This window comes from Silurus aristotelis (assembly GCF_946808225.1).
Source record: "Silurus aristotelis genome assembly, chromosome: 1".
Lineage (NCBI taxonomy): Eukaryota > Metazoa > Chordata > Actinopteri > Siluriformes > Siluridae > Silurus > Silurus aristotelis.
Genome location: NC_139574.1, coordinates 34,562,801 through 34,588,136, shown reverse-complemented (window position 1 = coordinate 34,588,136; position 25,336 = coordinate 34,562,801). Strand labels below are relative to the sequence as shown.

Genomic DNA, 25,336 nt, shown 5'->3' with positions numbered 1-25,336 from the left:
ACTTGGAATGTTTCCCCTGGTCTTAATATTTTGTGTGTATATATATATATATATATATATATATATATATATATATATATATATATATATATATATATATATATATATATATATATATACACACATACATACAGGGTCATGTCTGGGAAAAAGTATATATATAAATATTGAATATATATACTTTTGCCCAGACATGACCCTGTCCCTGAATTCCATGTCAAAAACTTTTATGAGTCTCATGATATTCAGCAGCCCTTAAAGAGAACAGGTGCAAAAAAAAACAAAAAAAACCCATGTATGTTTATTTCCAATTTATTTGGTCATGACCAAGAATAGGAAAGTTGTTTTTTTATTTTAAAAGTTAGTGAAAGCAAGCTTTGTTCAATAATAAACTTGCCAAACTGACACTCTTGGGCCCTTGAGCAAGGCCCTTAACCATCTGTGCTCTAGGGGCGGTGTATCACGCTCTGACCCTAGGTTCTAAACAAGCAGGGATATGTGAAAAAAAGAACTTCAAACCATTGAACTAGATTACAGTGTATATAGAAAAAGGTTTGTATGTGCTGTTTGAACATTCCAGTCCACATTTAATCCCCATTTGCTGTTCAAATATCCTCCACTCTTCTGAGATGTTTCACTAGATTTTTGAGTGTGGTTGTGGAGATCTATTAAAGTCAAGTACTGTGACAAGGCCTAAGGTGCAGTCAGCATTCCAGTTTATTATTCAATAGGGTTGAAGTCAGAGCTCTATAGCAGGCCATTTAATATTCCAGATCCAACGTTTGGATCTTCTACTTATACACATCAAAACACATCCTATACAATTGTGTGCTTCTACTTTGATGTAACAGATTAGAGAAGAACCACATATAGCTAGTCTGGTGTCCCAATACTTTTGTCAATATAGTGTATTATAGGGTTTAATTCTGCTTGCATTTGAAAAAGGAGAAAAGAACAATTTAAGGATTTCAAGTGTTTTTAATAGCAAATCCTTTAAGAAAAATACTTATATACCGATTTACACAGCTACGACTGGACACAAAACATGAGAGATTTTAATAGGAATCAGTGCAGTTAACTGCAGCGTGTGAACAAAATGTAACGCAATATTTGTGTATTTGTGTAAAAAGACAAATATGTACATGAACAACTTGTGTATTTAACTCTGTTGGACTCCTGATTGGGGATTGTGTCTACAGTTTGCTGGAATGGAATGGTTCTAGAATGGGCCAAATTTTCACAAAACATTACTGCAAAATAAGAAGTACTCGGTGTTGCTGCTGTTGGGACGATGACGCAGATTTGGTCATTCAATTCTTCCTTTTGCCCTTGCCGGTAGATTTTGCGGGAGTTGCTACGGGAGCAGCCACCTGGTACAGAGCCGTCGACACTTTGTTGATGTAGTACAGCGCAAAGAGCGAGAATATCAAGCTGGTAAAGGGAATTCGAGACGTTACATTTTCAATTTTACAGTTTTATCTAAAAATATATATATAAATAGATAAAAGAAATACACATATTGGCTCAAGACTAAGGTCATTTGCATACGGCTTGCAGGATGTGCAAAATATAAATGTTTATTATTATTGGGGTTTTTTATGTCTTCTGCAAAGCATGTATATTTTAAGTAGCCTTTAAGGGAAATTATAACAATTTACACGGAATGCAAATTTCCACAATTGTAGGAAAAGGAGGAGTTCAGATGTTTGAATTCTGATCTCAAGGTTGCGAGTTCAAATCCCACCACCGCCAAGCTGTTCAGATATTTACTAGTAACAAGATTTATTTCTCAGTACACTAACATAAAAGAACGTTAGAGTAGGATCAGAAGGTTGTGTAAATGAAATAATAGTAAGACGCTGGTTAAGCATCTGCCAAATGTCCAAACATCTTGCCTTCTTGAGAGCAAATAAATGCTTGGATCTTTTGTAACAGTACCGTTTACAAGTCCCTCAGGCGTCCTAGGTGTGAAAAGATGAATCTCAAAAATCATAATGCCAGGATCTCTATCTGCTGACTTATCCAATAAGGGTTGGTGTGGGTGCAGGTTTGCATTTCAATCACACACACAGAAGCCACCCCCGATCATCTACTGAAAGCCAAGCTCAACTAATTAAACAAGTGGAATTACGTGTGACTTGATTGAAATGGAAATCTGCACAAGGATCCACCCTTCCTGGACTCTAAACAATATTTACTGTTATATCATATGACCACCTATTCCAATTTAGATTATATGCATTCGTTCTACACCACTGTTATGTGAATTGATACTTTTAAAAACCTAATCCTATTCAACAGAGTTTGTCAAACAAACATTGCTAGTTCAGGAAAAGGATCTTTAGTATCTCACAAAAGTGAGTACATCCCTCACATTTCAGCATACATTCTTCTCAACTGACGATACTATAGAAATTAAACTTGGATATTTTTTTTTTAGAGTAGTCAATGTGCAGCTTGTATAGCAGTACATATTTACTGTCGTCTGAAAAGAATTCTCTGAGGATTTGAGAAGTAGAATTGTTGCTATCCACAAAGATGGCCGAGGCTATAAGAAGATCAGTAACACCCTGAAACTGTTACAGTACATTGGTCAGGGTCACACAGAGGTTTTCCAAGACGGGTTCCACTCGGAATGGACCTCACAAGGGTCCATCAAAGAAGTTGAGTTCTGCACCTGACGCACAACCTGATTCAAAACAACAGGCTGCCCGTCATCCCAGAAGGAATCATCTTCTGAAGCTGGTTTACAAGAAACCCCACAAACAGTTTGCTCAAGACAACCTGTCCAATTAATTACTGAATTACTGGAACCATGTCCTGTGGTCTGATGAGATAAACTTATTTGGCTCAGATAGTGTCCAGCATGTGTGGTGACGCCCTGGTAAGGAGTACCAAGAAAATTGTGTCTTGCCTACAGTCACGCATGGTGGTGGTAGCATCATGGTCTGGGGCTGCATGAGTGCTGCTGTACTGGGATGCTGCGGTTCATTGAGGGGAAACAATTAACGTGTGCAAACGGTAGTTTTTCAACATTATAAAAGACCCGATACACACCGACAAGATGATAACTGCCTTGTGGGCAAGTATGTCTCCAGACCTGAACCTTATTGAGCACCTGTGGGGCATCCTCAAGCAGAAAGTTAGCATGTGTCTAACATCAAGCAGCTCCGTGATGTCATTATGGAAGAGGATCCCAGCAACAACCTGTGCAGCTCTGGTGAATTCCATGCCCAGGAGGATTAAGGCAGTGCGAGATAAAAATGGTGCTCACACAAATAGTGACACTTTGGACACAGTTTTGACATGTTCACTTAAAGTGTACTCACTTTTGTTGCCAGTTATTTAGACAATAGTGGCTGTATGTTGAGTTATTTTCATAGGACAGTGAATCTCTACTGTTATACAAGCTGCACATTGACTACACTAAAATATAGCCAAATTTCATTTCTATAGTATTGTGCCTTGAGGAGATTTATTAAAATGGATGCTGAAATGTAAGTGGTGCACTCACTTTTGTGACATACTGTATGTATGATGATTTGCCAGATTTAATATGATTAACATTTTTATAATTTTTTTTATGTTATGCTAAAACGATGAGTACGCACAATTTCTACGTGTCAATACAGCCGCTGGTGTTAAGTGTTTCTTGTTACTCACCATGTGGTGACGCACACGCGATGCACCAGACCAGATGCAAAAAGGGACAGACACAGGCACAGAAAAACTAAAAAAAAAGAGAGAACGGGGAAAGAAAAGAAAATATTTATTCTGAATACATTTAATAAAAGGATCTTATTAAACCTGTATACTTAAATGACCAGGCATAACATTATGACCGAGCGAATAACACTGATTATCTCTTCATCATAGCACCTGTTAGTGGGTTGGATAGATTTGGCAGCAAGTGAACATTTTGTCCTCAAAGTTGATGTGTTAGAAGCATCAGAAATAAGCATGGATAAAGATATGCGTTTGACAAGGACCAAACTAGTGATGGCTAGACAACTGGGTCAGAGCATCTTCAAAACATCAGCTCTTGTGGGATGTTCCCGGTCTGCAGTGGTCAGTATCTATCAAAAGTAGTCCAAGGAAGGAACAGTGGTGAACCAGTGACAGGGTCATGGGTGACCAAGGCTCACTGATGCACGTGGAGAGCAAAGGCTGGCTCGTGTGGTCTAATCCAACAGATGAGCAACTGTATCTCAAATTGACAAAGTGTTAATGCTGTTAATGCTTGATGGGTCAGAACTGTTTTGGCAGCAAAGGGGGACCAACACAATATTAGGCAGGTGGTCATAATGTTATGCATGATTGGTGTATAAGGCTTATAACATACTATATAAACAAAAGTATTGAGACAAAAACTATAAGTCACCCTGGATAAGGGCATCTGCCAAATGCTATAAATGTAAATGATTGACCTGGAAGATCTAGAGCTCTGACCTCAATCCTAGTGAAATCTTCATAAGCACACTTCAAAATCTAGTGGAACATCTTCCACAAGAGTAAAGGTTATAATAACAGCAAATGGGGACTAAATGTGGAATGGGTGTTCAAAAAAACAAATCTTACAAATCTTAAGCTCAGGTGTCCACAAACTTATGCCCATATAGTGTAATTATAGAGACTGTACAGGAATGAACGCTGCAGTTTTGCCTACTTACTCTCTGGAAAGATCTTCGCCTGGAAACCTTTACCAAAGACAAGATTCTCCAGATTGTTGAAGGCCTGAGAGTGAGGTGTTAAAGAAAAAAAAACCTTGTACATCGCTTAATATGTTCCTATTAAACACTACCACAAAAGAGCAATAATCCAAGACTAAACATGGCAGGTCTCAAAAAATATCTATGTGCTTTATTTTTTTGTGTGTGTTTTTGAGTGACTAAAACTAAGATAATGATTACCTCATTCTTCAGGAATATACAGTGAAAAATATTTAATAAAAAATAAAACATTTCATAACAAAAAATGCATTTTATTTCATTTAGTCTGTCACTGCAACACAACCATTCTCTTCATAACTGCTACAAAGGGACAGTATTTAGGTAATAAATAATGAACAATCCGCAGGCCAGCTGGCATTTTAGGATACAGTGAGCGAGCAGATGAAGAGCATGGAGCCCAGAAAACCTCCCAAAATGGTGAGCCACTCGGAGGAGGCCAGCTGCTTGCTGAACATCTGCATACCAGCGAAGACCAGCACAGACAGCAGACTGGACAACACCAGCGACGTCCCTGTATTTACTGCTGAAGAGCAAAGATAGTAATATGAATGAAAATAATGTAAAAATGAAAAAATAAATTTACCACAACATTCTGTTATGTATCGGTTCTATCTCGGTAATATTTTGTTAATAGACCGACTGCAAGCAATGATCTGACCCTAGTTTATTAGATTGGTAAAAAATAATTACATTCCAAGAAGCTTCTCTGGTCACAGTGAAGGGAGAAAAAAAAATCTAACAATCATGTTTCAATATGCAATAGTCTTGTTTGCAATTAACAAATGACTCGAATTGAGCACATCGTCATTATCTTGTTATATTGGAACCGATAATAATGTTGAAAAGTCAAAAGATAAATAAATATTCAATATTTATTTATCTTTTGACTTTTCAACATTATTATTATTATTATTATTATTATTATTAACCTTTTTTTGTATTCCCAATAACAACTCACCTTAATTATACGCCCTGTTTCATATCTAAAAGTACTGCATTGTAAGAACAGGCACTCATCATTTTATTTCCATTTGTTAAAGTCCTAAAGTAACCTCTTTATCTTATGTGATGCACAGTACTGCTTTTTGCACTACCATGGACTATGTACATTAGCGATATATCCTATACTCTGTATATTGTGGTCTTATTTAATCTGTATTGTCTTGTATAGTCTTGTCTATAAGCTAAATGTATAGTGTTGTTATTTATGTCTGTACTTTTAACAGTCACCACCAGCTGAAACCAAATTCCTAGTGTGTGTGTGTGTGTGTGTGTGTGTGTGTGTGTGTGTGTGTGTGTGTGTATGTGTGTGTGTGTCAACACTCTTGGCCAATAAACCTGATTCCAATTCTGATTCAATTTCCAGTGTATAAATCAGGTTTAAATCCCAGGTCATAGAGATCCCCAGCTCTGCACATGTGAGTGTTTTTAAAGATCCAAACACATAGGTTCATAATCTGATCAGCCTTTCTAAACTGAGTTGAGATGATGACGATGATATATATGTGTGTGTGTGTGTGTGTGTGTGTGTGTGTGTAGAAACAAGGCTGAGCAATCAGAAGCTGTTGTGTATGATAGAAAGCATTATTCATGAAAGTATAAAGGTAATATATAGTATACATATGAAAGTGTATTAAAATGTCATTTTTTTTTATGCCACACTGTGAGCCTGAGCAGGGTTTAAACGCGTTGTGTGATTTGTAGGCGGAAACATTATTCATTATTATACAGCGCTAGTGAGAGGCCACGTCAGTGTCCGTCTTTCAAAACGTTCCGATCGGAAACACGAATAGCAATCTCTGTGAAGATAGGCTTCATTAAAAAGAAAAAAAAAAAAATAAACAAAAGAAAAATCACATGATGTCTGATATAAGACATTGACTCCAAAATGATCTACGCTGAAACATCCCGAGTGTAATTCCTACACGTTTAATATAAACTGAAAGAAGATCAGCCAAGACTGTATGAATGCAATAGAAATGAATGCAACCCAAAGCTGGACAAATGCATTCCCTGGACAGACAATGATACAGTACGTAACAATTTATGTTGTTAATGTTTCATGAATATCTGCCATTTATGTCTAAGTTATATCTGCAATGCGCGTGAACACGACAGGCGCAATAATACACGTCCACGTTAGATTTCGTTCTATATTTATATTTATTTCTGTTTTTGAATCTGTATAACCTGATCTCATTTTTGATTAACCAAACGAATAAGCACATACCCATCCTGTACTCGGCTTATGCAGCACCGTAAGTTTATGAAGCTGAGAGCTCGGCCAGCACTTCGGAAAGCTTCTTCCGGCGACACCGAGTGACGTCACCAGGATGGCCGTATCCTAAATTTGCGCTTTAGCGTGTGCATATAGTGAACTACACAGGGAAGTGGGCGCTATTGTTTTTTACATTTGCATTAGACACTTGATTCAGAATTAAAAAGGTGGGGTGGGAAGTTAACCAGAGTTAACGCCTCTCTTTTTTTTACTTATTTATTTTCAGTAACGACAGACTGCAAATAAACTCAACTGAGCCACCCAGTGGACAACTTCTGATTAGCAGGGAAAGTGATGCTTCAAAACATAATAAGAAGAAGAAGAGGAAGAGGAAGAGGAAGAAGTGAAATGGAAGAAGAAGAAGAAGAAGAAGAAGAATCACCTCTAATGATACTACTACTAATAATAGCAGGAAGAAGACAGACACCACCAGCAATAATGATGATGATAATAATAATAATAATAATAATAATAATAATAATAATAATAATAATAATAATAATAGGAAGAAGACAAAGAAGAAGAAGAACAACACACCTCTAATGACACTACTAATACTGATTAAAGAAAGAAGACAGACACCAACACTACCACTAATAATAATAATAATAATAATAATAATAATAATAATAATAATAATAATAATAATAATAATAATAATAATTACATGAAGACAGATACACTACCACCAATAATAATAATCATAATCATAATAATAATAATAATAATAATAATAATAATAACATGAAGACAGATACCACTACCAACAATAATAATAATAATAATAATAATAATAATAATAACATGAAGACAGATACACTACCACCAATAATAATATTAATAATAATAATAATAATAATAATAATAATAATAATAATAAATTATTCTTGTCATTACTGTCATTTGTTGTTGTTCTCAGTACTAATAGTCTGGTATCATACATGTTTTTCTAATATGTTCAGTGTCTATCAGGTAGAAAGCTAATACCTGCAATACTAATATTTTCTATAGCGCTTTTCACAATGGACATTGTCTCAAAGCAGCTTTGTGTCTTACACCTCACAATAACAACTCTTAATATCGCACTCTTTCCCCTGGTTATCATTTGGGCACGTGACTCAGTGCCTGTTTCCTGTGCTGTTGCGGTGCCTCCTCCGCCCTCTGCTGGTCAGGGCTATGAACTACACACGTTCATTCTGTAGACCTCTGTGGGTAATTTGAGTGGATGATTCTTAGCCCGTGATGAGAGCACCGAGGCAGCGCATATAAACCAGGATTATTTTATTAGTATTTTTTTTTTTTCAAATCTGTTTTTAAATATAGAAAAAAATACCAGTTGTATTCCTTATTTGCAGTTAATAGATTTTCGGCTTATACGGCAACAAAAAAACGCATGCTTTACAGTGAGTGAACTCATTTCATCATCTCTGACGGCTTTTGTAGACCCTTTTTTCTTGCGTTTTTATTCCAGAAAGAGCGTTGTAAGCTATTTACATATACAGCCAGCCTTAAAAAAACGGGGAGACTCAAACGGGATTGGCGAATTAGATCATTATTGCATGTAACAGGCTGCTTTTATTTATGTGTGTCATGCAAGCTCCAGGTGAAGGCCAGCCCCATTCCTGATGTGCATCCCTCCTGATGCTGGACTGTCCGTGCGCACCGTTAAACCATCAGATGGAATAATTATCTCCTGCACTTTGGCTCTTTTGCGATCATGGCAGATGCAGAACTGCAGACTTTCACGTCTATAATGGACGCGCTCGTGCGCATCAGCGTGAGTATATCCCTCTCTATTTATTTTTAGGCATCTCTGTATATCTATATTCATATCATATCTCTCATTTTCTCTGCTTTCGATTTTGGGGTCTTTGGGGATGCGTATATATATATATATATATATATATATATATATATATATATATATATATATATATATATATATATATATATCATCATGCATCACCGTGAGATTATTGGGCCGCTGCATGCATCTCACCAACAGCTATATTTATCAGCGAAAGCGTCTCGGGGGCGCGCGTGCGCGCTCGCGCTCTCTCTTTATTGCGCTTAAAAAAATAAGAAAAAGGTGTATATCCGGTTAAGCGGAATATATGCACGTCGATGGCGTGTCAGGCTACTTTATAACTCATCACAGCACTCTACACGTGCACGTGTTTTATACCTGAAGAAGTCCGACACCATTTGGGTATTTAAAGACAAAAGCTGAGTGAGGGATGCGTGCGCGACCGGGACGTGTTGCTATAGTAACGGACGGTACGACGAAAAAGAGGGGAGGGGGGAGGGGTTAAAAGGTGAATATTATACACCTTATAAATACCAAATTATAATAAATAATATAACTACATATTAGGTAAAACAACAACAACAACAACAACAACCCCAAAACAAGCGCTGTGTTGTATTTTAAATAAATCCTATGGGTTGTACCATCTAGGACTGTATACAACCGTGATTACAGTGACAGTAACCCAAACCACAAACTCCTCACTCTAAACCCTAACCACTAACCCCTAATCTATAGCTCTAACCCCCTAACCCTAATCCCTAAGTCTCCTCCTAACCATAACGCTAACTCCTAACCCACTTAAATTAAGAGGATTTTTTTATTAGCACTTCCAGATTACATCCTATTCATCACGCAATGTGTTATTTGATTAAAAACTGTACAGAAACTATCGGATATCCAATGTGCCCCTAAAATACTTTGACTTGCATGTCTTAATAAGCATATAATATCCTCGAAGGGTAGAGAAGCTCCACCATATCACAGTATAAATGAGATACAGTTGTCAGGCAGTATTTCAGTTAAATATCTATACAAAGAAATCATCCTATGTGATGAATCTGTTCTGTGAATGTTGCATCACTTGTATTGGTCGGCTATTTGTAGTTTCACAACTGTCCACAATTTGCACAACATTCATCCACAACTGTCCACAGTTTTTCTTCCAGCAGTAAAGCAAGCAAAGTCATACTGCTGAAATTAGCGAAAAGAGGAAATGTTTGTTCACAGCTCGCATTCGGTCCAGTACACGTTGCACGTTGAGTGTTGCTTTAAAAAGACAATTTGAATTTCTCAAACTGATTCTGAAATATCTAGCCTTCAAACCGGGTCATGTATGTGTCTCCAGTACACTTCGTATCCTGACGCTGCTCGTCACCTCTGCTGCGTTAACACTGCTACATGCCGACACACACAATAGGCCATGTGTCTGTTCTAACAATACAAATATGGCAAGAATAGTCAAACACTAGATTTGCCATCGCTCCCACCCTCATTAAATGGCATAGATAACTAAATTAGACATATACTAAAAAACAATGGATTAAAGTGCTAAATTTAGTATTTGTGGTTCCTCATCCCGTACTGGGAATAGGAAAGAGGACAAACCTGACGTAAAAGGGTTGTTTATACGTCTCCTGCATTGGAGGTTGGGGTCATAATGAAGATATAAAAAAGACTTAAACAAGGCAAAGAAAACAAGCTCAAGTCCCTGTTGGTTTGGAATGTAAGAAAGTTCAACTGAACAGCAAAAATAAATTGAAACATCACTGAAAATGCATTTTTTTTGACACTGGTGATAAATAACAACCAAGAAAACTCTCCCTCTCTTTTGCTCTCACACATATACACACAGTCCAATATGAAGAGTATGGAGCGGGAGCTTCGCTGTCCGGTGTGTGAGGACTTGGTGAAGCAGCCCATTGTGTTGCCGTGCCTGCACAGCGTTTGTGTGTTGTGTGCGGCAGAGGTGTTGGTGCAAAGAGGCTACCCTCCCCCTGATCTCCCGCCCGAGCCCAACACGCCCACGTCCAGCCCCAGCACCCGCTCACCACGACATGCACGTCGACCGCCACCCAAAACTGACCGTCTTGAGCGGGTGCTCAAAACAGGTGTGTGTGTGTGTATGTGTGTGTGTGTGTGTGTATGTGTGTATTTTCAGCTACAGTCTGACTGAAATTGCTCCAGTTTTTGATGTAATATTAAAACGTGATGTAAAAATGTCTCTGCTGTACTTGCTAATTGTCTAATTAATAATCTGAACATTTATTTTTTTAAATAAAAATTATACAGATCTCTCTCTCTCTCTTTCTTCCTATCAGTATGTGGTACCTATCCTGGACGGAGGCGGAAAGACACAGTTGCTCTGAACATGTTGTTTCCGTGTCCAACTTGTTGCCGGGATGTGGAGCTGGGAGAGCGAGGCCTTGCCGACTGTCTACGTAATCTAACACTGGAACGTATCATTGAAAGGTCAAGCACATACACACACACACACACACACACACACACACACACACACACACACACACAATATTGTTTTTTTGCAGTTTATCTTTGCAGTCAACTGTAATACAAAAAACATTTTCCCCAAAAAATATTTTTATAAAAATCTAATGAGTAATGAAATTATATATATATATATATATATATATATATATATATATATATATATATATATATATATATATATATATATATATATATAATATCCAAAAATAGTCTATTAATAATGTTTTTGTGCCTATTGTTGCTGTTCTTAAAAAAGTTGTTTTCCAAAACACACACACACACACACACACACACACACACACACACACACACACACACACACACATGCACAAAAATGATTCCAGTTTCCTGGACACATCAGATGTCTCTAAAGCTGTTAATGACCCTGCGCCGAACATTTCCATTTCCTGAACAGATTCCATTTAAAGGTCTTACCAGATATTATAAAGATCTTATAAGAACTATTTCTTGGCAGGGTCAGATTTCTCTTTGTTAACTGTGTGACATTCTTCAAAAAGCAGGTTGCTATAAACCGGTTTTAGTAACATAGCAGAGAAGCTGAGCATTCTCTAAAAAATAAAAATAAAAATCAATGCACAATGAGAAAAATGCTCTCAGACTGTGAGGCTTTGCTCACTGTTTTTCCTGGCAACAGCAGATAGAAAGTCCACGTAGCCCTCAATTCTTTATACTGACAAATGTACCTGTCTTTATATGGGCCAAAAACAGCCTTTCTAGACGGAAGATCACAGGCACACTTAATTAAAGATAAGCAAAGCAAAAAGGACTAAAAGAAAGGAAGAAAGAAATTGTGCAGTGTGTAACGTTTAATAGTGTGCTGATGTGGTGTTTTGTGTGGCTTTGATACGCTGAGGGATTGCAGCATGTGGAAACATCGTTCCTTTGCAGGGTGTTTGCTCACACAGACGTTTTAGACGACAAAGGAATTGACAGAAACATATTATAGTACCATTTATCATGCGGAATATAAACACATTTGTATAGAAATCATTTATAGAAGCATTTGAACAAGAAAGTTGGCTTGTAAAATTTAACCTTTAACCTTAAATCATGTAATTAGCAAGTAGTTACTGCAACTTTTAAATTTGTTTCATATGTATATAATACTTACGTTTAAATAGACTATTTATTGTCCCTGTGATTTCAGCTTTGTAAGAGCTTAACCTTTTATGGAGTTTTGTGGCCGTCATTAAATGCAAATGTGTCAAACTGTTATATGCAAATCAGGTTAATGATTCAATAGTTTCTATTTGTGTGTGTGTGTGTGTGTGTGTGTGTGTGTGTGTGTGTGTGTGTGTGTGTGTGTGTGTGTGTGTGTGTGTGTATAGGTACAGACAGACAGTGAGTCTTGGCAGCATGGCCGTGATATGTCAGTTCTGCAAGCCCCCTCAAGCACTGGAGGCCACTAAAGGCTGTGCTGATTGCAGGGCTAACTTCTGTAATGAGTGTTTCAAGTTGTACCATCCCTGGGGAACCCCACGCGCCCAACACGAACATGTCCTACCCACACACAGTTTTAGGCCTAAGGTAAGCCTGTAAACATTAGGAGACTTCTAAAGGTTTATGGTTATCACAAATTTTTGTAACTGATTCATTATCTGTTAATACAAACCTTCTGCTCAGGCAAAATCTGATGATGATAGTAGGATTATGCAAATTCTTGCAATTATTTGCATGGTTCTAAGCGACCACTCTAGCACTCACTGTTAAACATAGGAGAGTCTAGGTTAAACATTTTCCATATACAATGCACAATGAAAATATATATTACTTATTATATGTTACTTGGGTAAAAATCTTTAAAAATCTAAAAAAGTCCCTATAAATATTGTCAAGTTTGACCTAATGTATTCCATCAGTGCAGTGTTAAATTAAAAATAAAAACATCAGAATGAAACCAAACAGATAAAATAAAAATTAAAAGTTTATTAGGTAAAGCTTAAATAATAGTAATAAAAGTAAATACTGAATTTATTTTATAATTAAAGGGGTTAAAGTGAGGAACTTCTGACTTCCATTATCTCTATTATGCAGACTTGCCTGAGTATTCATGTCCTTGAACTGTTTTTTTCTCAAGGGGATGGCCTCGTGATTGCTTCTGTCAGACGGTGTCTCTGAACTTACAGTAACACTGCTGCTTGCTCAAAATGTATTGCATCAGTACAGACTCCCTCTGAAAAAGCACAGCCAACTTTTAAAAGACAAATCATATGAATATAGAGATTAGTTTATAATATTTACAAAATATGTTTCCTTTAAACATTTATCAGAATTCTTTTCAAAAAATACCTATTGGTGTTAATTATGCTACTGATGCACTAGATAGAGATTGGGTTAAAAAAAAAAAAAAAAAACCTGAATATTTCTTTAATATTGGTCAGGTCTGCTGGGATATTAGTAGTCAGCAATAAATAAGGAGATAATGAAAGACACCTAATATATTTCTATTAGAAACTCCTGTGCTCGAGACCAGAAGGAATAACACATCTAGAATGTGTATTGTGTTCAAATGCACATGCTTTTCTTCTTTAGCTTTTTCAGCTGTCTAATAAGAAAAATGTTTATTTCTTTCATGTCATTATATAGATTGTTTTGACGCACCAGACTCCATGTGTTCATGTGGGATATTTAGGACACATATATTTAATTTAATCTTTATTAAAAATATTTATGACCAAGCCTAGCTTTTTTTTGTCCAACATGACACTTTATATGCTTTAGCATAGGAAGCAACTTTGTGTCTTTCCATAAATATTGCGAGTAAAATCCAATGTATCATTAAAAACACAGTATAACATTAAATGATTGATATTGATTTAAAACCAAAAGCCATTCAAGAGCATTAAAACATCATTACACAAATGAATTATGTTCGAGAGAGGCATCATACCAAAATAAGTTCATAAATAAAAATAAATGACATGTAATTATATTATAATTGTAATGTTATTTTGGTAATAAAGGGCATTTCTGTCAATCTCTCTTTTTTTTTATAGGTGCTGGTGTGTGTTGAACATGAGCAAGAGCGGATGCAGTTTTACTGCCGATCGTGTCAGCGTCTGTTGTGTGCGCTCTGTAAGCTTCGTCGTGTTCATAACGGGCACAAGGTCATGCCTATCACACACGCCTACCAGACGCTAAAGGTACTTCTTTAAAACCTGTAATACTTGATTAAGCAGTGCCTGTCATCTTTACACTCATTGTACATTTTAATCAATCGATTTAATAACCAAAAATTTGAGCCAGTTAGTGCATCAGTTAAGCATCAGAACAGGGACCTCAGTAACTTTGAGCATGGCGTGGTTGTTTGGTACCAGTTGGGTTAGTTTGAACATTTCAGAAACCGCTGATCGCTTGGGATTTTTATTGCACAAACAAAATGGTGCAGAAAACAAAAGCACCCAGTGAGTAGCACTTCTACAGGTTAACAAAGCCTTCTTGTTATCTACCTGAAGGTTTTGGTGTGCACTGAATTGTGAGGCCCTTTTCTGCTTACCATGGTTGTATTAGAGTTACTGTACTACTCTGGCTGTTCCGCCGTCTGATCTGCCACTCACTCGATATGTGTTGTTTCTCGCACTATAAAGCGTAAACCCGAGAACACAGCTGTGCTTGAAAATCAATGGAGATCAGCAGGTTCTGAAATACTTTAACTTAAGCACTAACAATAAAACATTCCCAACAGACCGGACAATGACTGGATATTTTTTGTTCTTTGAGCTAGTCTCTATCAATTTCTAGATATCAGCAGATTTGTAATTATTCATACTGGTCTGTCTGCCACCAACAAACATACCAAAGTTACTAAAATCATACTTTTCCCCCACTCTGTTGTTGGATGTATTCATGACAACAGACTTTTTAAGACTTTAATAAAGTTTGAGTTCTTGTTTTATTGTTTACTTAAATTAAACAGTCAAACTGTTACAGTATAATTTTTTTTTTTTTTTGTATACTGCTTTAAACAATAGGCATTGTCACAAAAATGTTTTGCTGCGACACATAGGTTCAGGATATGCATTTTAACGTGCTGAGGAAAAACTCAGAAAGAGAATCAGAATCAGAAATAGCTTTATTACCAAGTATGCTTACAAACACAAGGAATTTGACTTAGGGTCAGGAGCTTCCAATCCACTCTCTGAGACAATATAAAGAAGAGAGGAATCAGACTCAAAAGGGAACCCAGTGATAGCAGATATTGCGATTATATATTCCCTGCTATGTGGTATATTGTCAAAATGTCTATCATGCCTATATGAATCCTAAAAATGAAATTAAATCTCAAAATAAAACTACATTAGTAAAAATGCTATTAACTAAGGTACAATCCCACTGTTGCCAGGTGGTAGAAAAGCACATACACTCACCATCCACTTTAATAGGAAAACTTAAACACCTGGACATAAAAGCTGTTATCTAATGAGCCAATCATGTGGCAACAGTACAATGCATATAATAATGCAGATGCAGTTCAGGAGCTGTGTTTTTACATCAAACATCAGAATGTGATGAAAATGCGTGATCTTTGTAACATTGATTGTGACAAGGATGTTGCTACCTTGAGTAACTTCTGATCTCCTGGGAATTTCACACACAGGCACTTAAGAACATTCAGAGTAAAACAGCCAGACTGAGAGAAATCTATACAGAGTTTTTATATAAGAAATCAATATAGGTAGTAATGAGCAGGATCATGTTAAAGTGTGTTAAATATGGATAAATCAGTGTTTATTATAACAAAAAAAAAAAAAAAACTTACAAAGCTGTGAATGGATCATTATTTCTGTATTTTTTATTTGTAAACTGCAATACCAGTAACACAAACATTTATTCATCGTTCATCTTCAATATGCACTTTATCCTGTTCGGGGTTGATGCAGCAACACTATCCAGCGCAGGCTCTTACAGCTCCAAAAGGTTTTAGATGAATGTCTGGGTACGATACTGTACACTGGCCCCTGTACACAAAGCCAGCTCCATTAATATATGGTTAACGTGGGTTGAAATGGAAGATATTGAGTGACCTGCTATAGAGCTGTGACTACAACCCTACTGAACACCTTTGGGATGAACTAGAGCATTAACTAAACCTCAGGCCTCCTCACCTTACATCAGTATTTGACTTTGCTAACCACAAATCTCCACAAGCACATTACAAAATATAGTGGAACATCTTTCCAGAATTGTGACGCTTATTATAACAGCAAATGGGGACTAAAAGTGAAATAGGATGTCCAAAAATACGTTTCTTATGGTCAGGTGTCCACAAACCTTTGTCCATATAGGGATAAAGTATAGCAATAAAAGATATTGTTTGTCTTGCTTTGAGTGACTACATTTTGTGATTTTTATCAGGATAAAATTACTAAGCAGATGAACTACGTTCTGGCCCATCAAGAGCGAGTACAGGCCCAGATCACTCAAGTGGAGAGTGCCATCGCTCAGACCGAGGTAAATCTTTATATATTTGACATTTTATCATATGAAAACATTCAACCGAAATGTGCTGAATAGGTCAAAATAACTCATGATAAATTGGAAAATTAAAAAAAAATCTTTCATAATGTTTTTCTTATTTTCACCTGTAAGTGAGATAAAGGAAAAAGATAACTGGTTTATTGAATGTATGGTACAAGAAGTCATTTTTAGTCACTTGATCTCACTTTAATATTTGCACCTATACCTTATACACAGGTTCTAGCAAGAGAACCTCCTTGTGTCTATTTTTGCTATTAAAGGTTTATATACCCATAATCTACTGTATGTTGAGTTTTTAGGTAATTTGTATTGATATTATGCCTTAAAAGATGAGCTTTGTAACCTCTAGGAACCTGTTTTATCATTCTATGCTTTTAACATTAAAAAAATGTATTTGTAAATGTATTTGTGCACGTAGGTGAACAGTGCCGTTGCTAAAGAGCAGCTGAATCAGTGTGTGAACAATATGTGCGAAGAGCTGGCTGAGCGACAGTCTTCTCTGACCAAAATCCTTGAGGAGACTCGTGTTCAAAAATTCGAAACTCTGAACACACAACTTTCAGAGAAGCAGAGTTTGCTGGACAATGCGGGGCTCGTCATGTACACCCAGGAGCTGCTGAAAGAAAATGACCAGCCGTGTTTCGTGCAGGCCGCCAGAATCACCCACAACCAGTGAGAGCATGTCTGGGTGTTTGTGTGTGTGCTTGGGAATACATTAATATGGCTAATACATTATGGAAGTTTTCAGTACGGTTATTACATAATTCAAACATGTCTCAGCTTGTGCTTGGTAGCTTCAGCATTGTACGTTTTATGAGCATGTACTCATTGCTATTGGTTTTAACATGCTAGACCATTTCACCTTCAGTTAATTTGAAAAACATATAGCATAGACACAGTATACATTTTCTATTATATATTCTGTCATTATCTATTCAAGTATATTTCCTTATTATTGTGTCATATCAATACATGTTAACATCAAACACTAGAATGAAGAAACATGTGATTTCTGTAAATTAAATTGTGGCATAGGTGTTGCTACAAGATGGCTGGTTTTAGTATTTTAGGAACTGCTGATCAGCCTCTAGAGTTTATACAGAATGGTGCAGAAAACAAAAAACATTGAGTGAGCAACAGTTAGTGAAAAGGCCTAGTGGAAACCTTTAACCGTATTTTTTTTTAGCTCCCAGAAAGGATATTGCTTTACATTTATAATCACTCTATACAACCGTGGTGAGCAGAAAAGATGTAACTGGATAAATAGTCACCTTTTTTTAACTTTACTTCATCTTTGATTATTTTCATTTAATAGCATAACCATTTGTATTTTTTTACTTACCGAATTATAATACTATAAACTTAAATATTTGGACGTCACTTGATATCTCAACCTAAAAATCTGGTGTTTATTAGTCACCAAAAAAACAGATGTTCATTTATCTAGACAGATTCATGTTGACATTTTGAAGCTTTATTTTCTGTCTTCTTTGTGTCATGAACAGGTTGATTGCAGCCATAGAAAACCTGCAGCGCTTTTCCCTCTCGGCAGATCCCTCGTTCCGCCGTTTTCATGTGGACATCTCAAGAGAGCTCAAGCTACTCAGCAGCATGAATTTTATACAAGGTTGTTATTGAATCCACTAAACTTAATGCAATCTCACAATCTCACTTATTTACAAACATCCTCACCAATATATGACATTCGTATGAGTTTTGATTGAGTTCACTCCTGTGTCCACCATTTCGCTACAAAAATTCACAAAAATCAAAGGCTTTTTTAACAAATATTTAAGATACATCTTCATGAGCTCTTATATGAACCTGCTCTGTTTTTATGTCTTTGTTGTACTATTTTGGTTAATTAGTTTTAGCTTTAGCTTTTAGGTTAATTAGAAGGTCTAGAAGAAGTGACTTAGTGTGTCGATGCATTTTGCTGATTTAGTATTTCGCTTCAGTGTGACCATAGACTGTTTTTTTATACTTTCAAGTTAATTGCTCAGTCAAGGAATTTGGTCTGTTGATTCAGTGTGCTGATTTAGTATTTTACTTCACTGTGATGATTCAGTGTGCCGATTTGTTGCCCTAATTTCGTTATCGTGAGTACTGTTTGGGTCATTAATGCATTCAGTGTGCTGATTTGGTGTGTTGAATCACAGAGCCAGTTGACTTCATTGTGTTTATTATTCGTGCCGATTCATGTCGTATGCGGATTAATTAATAATATATAATAATTAAATTATTTTGTATTTTGCTGCCTGTGTGAAAATTTTGTGTCCTGAGTCACTTTGACGTTTCAGCGTAATGGTTTGATGTGTTGATTCCTTGATTCCTAATATATCAATTAAGTTTATTGCCGTTTCGCAATTTATGTTTTTAGTGTGATAATACAGTGTGATAATTTGGTGTGACGATTCTATGTGATGTGTTAATTTGCTCAATTAAATGCGCTGATTCTGTTATTCTTCCTGTGCGATGACTGTGTATGCTAATTCAGTGTCATCATTCGGTATGCTTATTTTTATTATCTAATTAATTGCACTGATCCCGTGGGGTTGATTAACCATTGTGAATTCATTTGCTGGGTTTCATGTTCAGCTACCTAAAAACATACTAGGAAACCTTTCTTATATTTCCTGCCACAGCTCCACTGGCCCCTGTGATCGACACCCAGAAGACTCTGGCCTATGATCACCTGTATCTGTGCTGGCGCCTCCCACAGGACTCAGCTCCTGCCTGGCACTACTCCGTGGAGTATCAGAGAAAAGATGGCAGGGATGGGCCTTTGTGGGGTGGAGTCAAATCCGAAGGCTCTGGAGGCCCCAACAGTCCTTGGCAGCGCATAGATGAGGTGGGCGGGACTAGTGCAGTGATTGACAGACTGGAGATGGACAGCGTGTATGTGCTGAGAGTGAGAGGCTGCAACAAGGCGGGTTTTGGCGAGTACAGTGAAGAAGTGTACCTACACACACCACCTGCACATGGTAACACAATCTCAGTGACACCATCTTTACATTTTATTTCTCAGTACAGTATACATTCATGGGATATCAGTCATCCTAAATTTCATTTTCTCAAATTCACTTCTGCACTTATTTTTCCATACTTTCACTTTTTTATCCATCTTTCGAATTGCCTTCCTGCCTCCTCACTTTCCTTATTCCTCCAGCTTTTTTTTTTTCAATTCCTTCATCTTTCTCTCTCAGTCTCTCTGTTCGGTAAATCATAGTCCTTCCTCACCCCGTCTCTTAAGGCCACTCTTTTTCCATTCATTCTTATGTTTCATTTATCTTCTCTTTCCTTCCATCTGCTCCTGCTCTGACTTGTATTTCTGTGTCTGATCCGGAATATATTAGCTGCTTGACCTTCTCCAAATCCTACAATATGTACAATGTCCCTACTTTTATCTTTACCCTCCGTCCTTGTTTCCTCTCCTCCCCTTCTATGAATAATCCCTTTGTCCTTGTTTTACCTGTCTACTTGTCATATCTACTTTTTTTTTATTATTCCTGTCCTCCTTATGTTTGTTGTCCCCTTTCTCTCTGTTGGAATATGACCCCCACTACTCCTGTTCCCTACTCCTCCCCCGCTCTTCTGTCTTTCTCTCTCTTTCTTTCTCTCCTTCTTTCTAACTCTCAGTGCTGTCATTTTGTCTGGACTCTCGCTGGGGACTCCATGCTGAGCGTGTGGCACTGGGTAAAGGGCAGACGTATGCCCGTAGTGTACCTGGTCTGACTTTGCTGCAGGCTGCCGACCGCGCCCTCACTTCCTTTCATCTGACCTCTGACCTCCTTGTGGCAGACGTGTCAATCACACAGGGTCGTCACTACTGGGCATGCTCAGTAGAGCCTGGTTCTTACTTAGTCAAGGTGAACAGATTGGACAGCACAGATTTTTATTTAACATATATAAACTGTCATTGGTTTACGTCATTGGTTTACGTGTGTGTGTGTGTGTGTGTGTGTGTGTGTGTGTGTGTGTGTGTGTGTGTGTGTGTGTGTGTGTGTGTGTGTTTAGGTTGGTGTTGGCCTAGAGACAAAGCTTCAGGAGTGGTTCCACTTACCACAGGACATGGCAAGTCCACGGTAAAGCTGAGAAAATCAGTTCTGCTCACTATTTCAAATATATATTATTGTGTTTTTCCATTTAAATACTTAGAACATAAATCAATAGAAAATTAGTCTTAAAATTTCTAATTATATATTTCTAATGATATTTGATGTGATGATTACCACACACACACACACACACACACACACACACACACACACACACACACACACACACATATATATAATATATAAAATATTATAAAAATCTTAATAAATAAAGTAAAATATTATATACAGTTTGTGTGTGTGTGTGTGTGTGTGTGTGTGTGTGTGTGTGTGTGTGTGTGTGTGTGTGTGTATATTAGTGCTGTCAAAATTAACGTTAATAACACGTTTTTAACAACATAAAATCTTTTTACGCGCGATTAATGCAGCCCACATTTCTGTTTGACCATTTTCATAAAAAAATAAAAAAATATATATAAAAGGGGGAAAACTAAAACTTTTAATGCAACACACATTTATTTACAACGCCCTTTTCTTTACTCGATATTAAAAGAAAAACTTGCCCGAAAAAATCCTTTTTTGAAACATAGCAAAAGTTCTGTTTGGTGTCCTGATGATTTATGTAATTTAAAACACCATAATTACTTTCAAACATTTACAAGAATATTTTGTCTTCATGCTCTATGTTGAGTCTGGTTTCACTAATAACAAGCATACATTTGCATAAATCATCCATTTTTGTCCATGAAAAGTATTAATTTAAGGTACATTTAGAACAGATAAAAATGTGCGATTTTGTTATGATTAATCAGGAGCAGTCATCCAATGAATTGCGATTAAATATTTTTATCGACTGACAGCCTTAATATATCCATTCAACATTTAGCCCGTATTTGCCATTATGACAACCTCCACTCTTCTGGCAAAATGTTCCAATAAAATTGTGGTGTGCTTATGGAGATTTGCAATCAGTCAGACACAAAAGTGTTGATAAAGTCAGGAACTAATGTATGTGAGGTGAGAAGGCCTGGGGTGCACTCAGCATTCCAATTCATCCCAAAGGTGTTCAGTATGGTTGAGTTCAGAGCTCTATAGCAGGCCACTCAAAATCTTCCACTCCAACCCATGCAAATCATATCTCCCAAAAGCTCACTTTGTGCACAATTGCATTGCTATGCTGGTACCAGTTTTGGCCTCATAGTTCAAGGAAAGGGATTAAACACAGCAAACGCTTCTGTTGTTCATTATAGTTTTGGTTATTAAATCTGATTTAGTCAGAGATCTAATGAAATATCAGAAAGCATTATGTTGAATTATGGCCTAATGTGCTCACATGTTTCAGTGATGCTCTCCCTTATTTTTTTGTAGATATGATCCTGATAGTGGGCATGACAGTGGAGCAGAGGATGCCCAGGACTGTCCACCTCCATTTTGCTTCCTCACCATGGGCATGGGTAAAATCCTCATGCCCAAATCAGGGGCATCCAACGGCATGTCCGGTCCCCTCACTGCACCCTTGCCCCCACGCCTCGGTGTGTGTCTGGACTACGATAAAGGGTGTGTCACTTTCTACGATGCCCACTCACTTCGAGTGCTCTGGGATGGGACTGTCGATTGCTCCGCCCCTGTCTGCCCAGCTTTTTGCTTCATTGGCGGAGGGGCACTGCAGCTGCAGGAGCTTATAGCTAATCGCAGCACGGACCAAGCCACGGCCAGGAGAGTCACCGTTCAATCACATGCCACAAATCTGAATAACTGAAGCCATAAACAGATCTACAGCAAATTGTCAAGCACCTTTAAATGTTAGTATTTATTTAATTAATTAGTATTTATATATTTATTTATTTATTTATGGATTAGCTTTTATGTATAGTTATTTCATTTTCATAAATTAAGATTAACTCCTGCATTATGCCTAGAAACTGCAGCATGCAAATGATCATGATTTCTTAATGCAAATCTTTCTGCTTAAAAAAACATAAAGTACTAGTCTGGTGCATGAACTGTATAACACACCTGTAGGCATAAATCGCGAATGATGCATTTCTATTGGAGGGAATGATAATTTATAAGCTATTTTTTCACATTTAGCCTATAAAGCACCTAAAATGGATATGTCAATAATTTGTACTGGCTTTGACAAATGCTGGTCTGTTTGCTTTTTATAGGACTGTATAGTTGCCACATTTGGGTCTGTCTCCATTGGTTTAGATCGGGTTTAGTTTTGATGTCAAAGTCTTCACAGTACCGTGCTGCTGTTTCGTGTGTAACACAGTAGAATCACCACATATATGTTCCTTCTTCCACAGTTTGCTCTTTCATTCCACAGTGTTTTTCTTCATTTATAAAACACCCCATCACAGCATGGTCCAAAAACATCCAGTCCTATGCTATATGTCTTAAACTAATGCCATCAATGTTTGTAATACGTGTGCATTACACATATAAACATTTATGTCAGTATATTAAAATTTCCTGAAATTGATGTCAGACAAACTAGCATACATACTCTATATGTTTGTTTTTTCACAACAAAGCGCTTTAACTGTGATGTCATCAGACGTGACAATATGAAAACGGACACTTTTAACTATTTTAACGTAAAGTATCACAATATTACAAGTGTTTAAAGTATATCAAAATGTCATGTCTCAGATTAATATACGGTATACACTGTATACACAGTACAATAATCAACATCTCAATACTGTATGTCTGTTTATTACCAGCAGTTGTTTCAGCAAAGCATGATAAAAAAATTATAAATAAAACTGTATATGTTTGAATATTGAAAATGATTAGTATCAGATCCATGTTTCTGCTCATTAAAAATACTCGACAGAATCAACCAAATTGGCATTAAGTGGTTACTCAGGCCTGTGAAGTCACAATCAAATGTAAAACTATTGGAAACTGATTTTGTCCTTGTAATACAGTGCAGGTGAATTCTTGATTATGATTGGTCAGGAGGTCTTATTGTTTTTTTATTTTTTTTTATTTGAGTAGCTCTGTTGCAACTTAATTACGTTTCATTATATAATTTTGTTTTATAGCTGCAGTGTAAGGTGTAATTGTGGATATGCTGTTAATAGTGTAAGTTTTCTGTAAGATGTTCAATTAACATTTTTGGACGGAGTCTCCAGTGTGAGAATATTTTGTAACTGAGGTAAAGTTGTACTTTTTTATTCTTTTCTTTACTAATCTTCAAGACGGAGGGCTTTACGGTTTCTCTGTGACAAGCTGCATTGATTTTTGTTCTATTCACATGAGAGAGATGACTGTTTTTTTAGTTGCTATAATAAGTTTGCAGACAACATTAAATGCAACTTTAAATTGATAAAATTGACATGGTGTTGTCTTTTTTTCCAGGAAACATGCATAGCATAACCCTCGTGCTTCAGGGGCGCTGCATCATTCCGAGTGATATACAGTGAGGAAAATAAATATTTGAACACCCTGCTATTTTGCAAGTTATCCCACTTAGAAATCATGGAGGGGTCTGAAATTGTGAGAGACATAATCTAAAAAAAAAAAATCCAGAAATCACAATATATGATTTTTAAACTATTTATTTGTATGATACAGCTGCAAATAAGTATTTGAACACCTGTCTATCAGCTAGAATTCTAACCCTCAAAGACCTGTTAGTCTGCCTTTAAAATGTCCACCTCCACTACATTTATTATCCTAAATTAGATGCCCTTGTTTGAGGTCATTAACTGCCTAAAGACACCTGTCCACCCCAAACAATCAGTAAGAATCCAACTACTAACATGGCCAAGACCAAAGAGCTGTCCAAAGACACTAGAGACAAAATTGTACACCTCCACAAGGCTGGAAAGGGCTACGGGGAAATTGCCAAGCAGCTTGGTGAAAAAAGGTCCACTGTTGGAGCAATCATTAGAAAATGGAAGAAGCTAAACATGACTGTCAATCTCCCTCGGACTGGGGCTCCATGCTAGATCTCACCTCGTGGGGTCTCAATGATCCTAAGGAAGGTGAGAAATCAGCCCAGAACTACACGGGAGGAGCTGGACAATGACCTGAAAAGAGCTGGGACCACCGTTTCCAAGGTTACTGTTGGTAATACACTAAGACGTCATGGTTTGAAATCATGCATGGCACGGAAGGTTCCCCTGCTTAAACCAGCACATGTCCAGGCACGTCTTAAGTTTGCCAATGACCATTTGGATGATCCAGAGGAGTCATGGGAGAAAGTCATGTGGTCAGATGAGACCAAAATAGAACTTTTGGGTCATAATTCCACTAAACGTGTTTGGAGGAAGAAGAATGATGAGTACCATCCCAAGAACACCATCCCTTCTGTGAAGCATGGGGGTGGTAGCATCATGCTTTGGGGGTGTTTTTCTGCACATGGGACAGGGCGACTGCACTGTATTAAGGAGAGGATGACCGGGGCCATGTATTGCAAGATTTCGGGAAACAACCTCCT

The 25,336-nt window shown here is 37.1% G+C and overlaps 2 protein-coding genes across 5 annotated transcripts; one reads left to right on the top strand and one right to left on the bottom strand.

Annotated features, from left to right (window-relative positions):
- Window positions 1-958: 958 nt before the first annotated feature.
- krtcap2 (keratinocyte associated protein 2) lies at window positions 959-7,131 on the bottom strand. 2 transcript variants are annotated; one of them, XM_083557522.1, is made up of 5 exons: window positions 6,961-7,131; window positions 5,099-5,253; window positions 4,671-4,734; window positions 3,664-3,730; window positions 959-1,431 (listed from the first exon to the last, which is right to left on the bottom strand). In XM_083557522.1, the coding sequence occupies exons 1-5, from the start codon at window positions 6,962-6,964 to the stop codon at window positions 1,311-1,313; spliced, it is 411 nt and encodes a 136-aa protein (XP_083413648.1). In that variant the 5' UTR covers window positions 6,965-7,131; the 3' UTR covers window positions 959-1,310. The 2 variants fall into 2 exon arrangements, with proteins under 2 accessions (XP_083413648.1, XP_083413649.1); XM_083557523.1 differs by having other exon boundaries at window positions 5,099-5,250; window positions 6,961-7,093.
- trim46a (tripartite motif containing 46a) lies at window positions 6,610-24,225 on the top strand. 3 transcript variants are annotated; one of them, XM_083557493.1, is made up of 13 exons: window positions 6,610-6,762; window positions 8,606-8,785; window positions 10,671-10,926; window positions 11,137-11,287; window positions 12,676-12,874; window positions 14,344-14,490; window positions 16,703-16,798; window positions 17,244-17,497; window positions 18,331-18,452; window positions 19,471-19,809; window positions 20,465-20,694; window positions 20,843-20,910; window positions 22,252-24,225. In XM_083557493.1, exons 2-13 carry the CDS (start codon window positions 8,726-8,728, stop codon window positions 22,640-22,642), a joined length of 2,313 nt encoding a protein of 770 aa, XP_083413619.1. In that variant the 5' UTR covers window positions 6,610-6,762; window positions 8,606-8,725; the 3' UTR covers window positions 22,643-24,225. The 3 variants fall into 3 exon arrangements, with proteins under 3 accessions (XP_083413619.1, XP_083413618.1, XP_083413620.1); XM_083557492.1 differs by lacking the exon at window positions 6,610-6,762 and adding an exon at window positions 8,167-8,411; XM_083557494.1 differs by lacking the exon at window positions 6,610-6,762 and having other exon boundaries at window positions 8,603-8,785.
- Window positions 24,226-25,336: the final 1,111 nt, after the last annotated feature.